Source organism: Macrobrachium nipponense, chromosome 38 (genome assembly GCF_015104395.2).
Source record: "Macrobrachium nipponense isolate FS-2020 chromosome 38, ASM1510439v2, whole genome shotgun sequence".
NCBI classification, from domain to species: Eukaryota; Metazoa; Arthropoda; class Malacostraca; order Decapoda; family Palaemonidae; genus Macrobrachium; species Macrobrachium nipponense.
In genome coordinates this window covers 699,149-701,935 of record NC_061098.1, presented here as the reverse complement: position 1 = coordinate 701,935, position 2,787 = coordinate 699,149, and the positions used below count along the sequence as shown (strand labels likewise).

The 2,787-nt window shown below is 35.0% G+C and overlaps 1 protein-coding gene across 1 annotated transcript; it reads left to right on the top strand.

The window, feature by feature from the left end:
- Positions 1-372: 372 nt before the first annotated feature.
- LOC135209491 (mucin-2-like) lies at positions 373-1,185 on the top strand. The gene has a single exon (XM_064242145.1). It carries the CDS (start codon positions 373-375, stop codon positions 1,183-1,185), a length of 813 nt encoding a protein of 270 aa, XP_064098215.1.
- Positions 1,186-2,787: the final 1,602 nt, after the last annotated feature.

Below are 2,787 nucleotides of genomic sequence, written 5' to 3'. Positions count from 1 at the left end.
CAAAGCGTGATCTACGATCACATTGAGCGTTGTTTCGCCAGAGAAAATTAAAATAAATAGCTATATTTTGTTAACAATTATTTTTCAGTACAGTTTACATGCACATGATTTATGTTTTACATTTTCATTCTAATAAATAAATCATAAATAGCCTATCCTCAAATTCCTACATATTTAACTCAAGGCGAAACACCTTTTTCCAGACTTTTTTTATAATTTCCTACCCCGTCCCCCAAATAACAAGAACAACAAGAACAAAGTGTTTTGTAGGCTTACTCCCAGAGCAAGCGAAAATGAGATTACAATCATTCATTCTTAACACTAGCCACAAGGGTCAGTGACTTGGCGCTATATAAAATATAAGGCCTAAAAATGAATGGAGAAATTTACCTGTCAATACAACACCAATCACGCAATATACCTGCCAATACAACACCAATCAAGCAATACACCTGCCAATACAACACCAATCAAGCAATACACCTGCCAATACAACACCAATCAAGCAATACACCTGCCAATACAACACCAATCACGCAATATACTGCCAATACAACACCAATCACGCAATATACTGCCAATACAACACCAATCAAGCAATATACTGCCAATACAACACCAATCACGCAATATACTGCCAATACAACACCAATCACGCAATATACTGTCAATACAACACCAATCACGCAATATACTGCCAATACAACACCAATCACGCAATATACTGCCAATACAACACCAATCAAGCAATACACCTGCCAATACAACACCAATCAAGCAATACACCTGCCAATACAACACCAATCAAGCAATACACCTGCCAATACAACACCAATCAAGCAATACACCTGCCAATACAACACCAATCACGCAATATACTGCCAATACAACACCAATCAAGCAATATACTGCCAATACAACACCAATCAAGCAATATACTGCCAATACAACACCAATCACGCAATATACTGCCAATACAACACCAATCACGCAATATACTGCCAATACAACACCAATCAAGCAATATACTGCCAATACAACACCAATCACGCAATATACTGCCAATACAACACCAATCACGCAATATACTGTCAATACAACACCAATCACGCAATATACTGCCAATACAACACCAATCACGCAATATACTGCCAATACAACACCAATCACGCTGAAGACCGATGAACATAAATCTATCCATTTTAATTAAATAAATAAATAATCAAATAAATAAATAAGTAAATCTACTACGAATTAGGCCCCCAAAGCAAAATACAAATACGAATATAGAAATCCAAATTATAAATGTTAATGAATTAATAAAACAAATATACAATACGAATTAACACCTAAAACCTAAAGACACATCTATAAATAAATAAAAATCAGAAATCACCTAATATAACCTTAATAAAATAACGAAAGAAATATATACAGCTAATGCGAATTGAGCAGTTCAGGAAATTCCAATTTCGAATACATAAACCAATTTGAAAATGTTGATAAAATCGTATAAAAAAAAATTTATGTATATATGTATGTATGTATGTATATATATATATATATATATATATATATATATATATATATAAAATATACATATAATATACCAATACGAATTAAGCCCGCAAAGACAAATAGAAATAAAAACAAATAGAAAGTTCTGAAAATAACAAAACGAACCTCCAGCACCAGGCCACGCTAATTATGACATTACTCGCAAATTTTTATTTTTAAACTTTTTTAAAAAATATGAAGATTAAAAAACGACCGATATACGAGACCCACCGTCGGCAGCAGTCTTGGTCATAATGATAACTTAGTGCCCTCTGCTGTTTGCTTTCCATTACAGACGCTGACGCGTGTTAGGTCAAAAGCTTAAGCTTAAAAACTGGATTTTTTTTGGGGGGTGGTATTTCTGAGTAAGCGTGCAAAGCGCGTCGTGTTTACGTGGGATAGTCACCTGGAGGAATTCCCTGAGGTCCTGGATCCATTAGCATACTTGGTGGTAATAATAATAATAATAATAATAATAATAATAATAATAAGAGCCTTCCATTGGAGCCTGTGCAAGAAACACCAGCTACCTTGCAATAATAAGTGGTACGAACACCAACCTGAATGAGTGATAGAAAACAATCAGGCAAAGATCCTCCTTGGTAATAATATATAATAATAATAATAATAATAATAATAATAAAAGCCATCCACTGGAGCCTGTGCAAGAAGAATACCAGCTACCTTGCAATAATAAGTGGTACGAACACCAACCTGAAGGAGTGATAGAAAACAATCAGGCAAAGATCCTCCTTGGCAATAATAATAATAATAATAATAATAATAATAATAATAATAATAATAATAAGAGCCCTCCACTGGAGCCTGTGCAAGAAATACCAGCTACCTTGCAATAATAAGTGGTACGAATACCAACCTGAAGGAGTGATAGAAAACATTCAAGCAAAGATCCTCTGGGACTATGGTATCAGAACAGATAGGGTGATACGTGCAAATAGACCAGACGTGACGTTGATTGACAAAATCAAGAAGGAAGTATCACTCATTGATGTCGCAATACCATGGGACGCCAGAGTAGAAGAGAAAGAGAGAGATAAGACTGATAAGTACCAAGACCTGAAAATAAAAATATGAAGGATATGGGATATGCCCGTGGAAATTGTACCCATAATCATAGGAACACTAGGCACGATCCCAAGATCCCTGAAAAAGAATCTGGAAAAACTAGATGCCGAAGTAGCTCCAGGACTCATACAGAAGCGTGTGCTC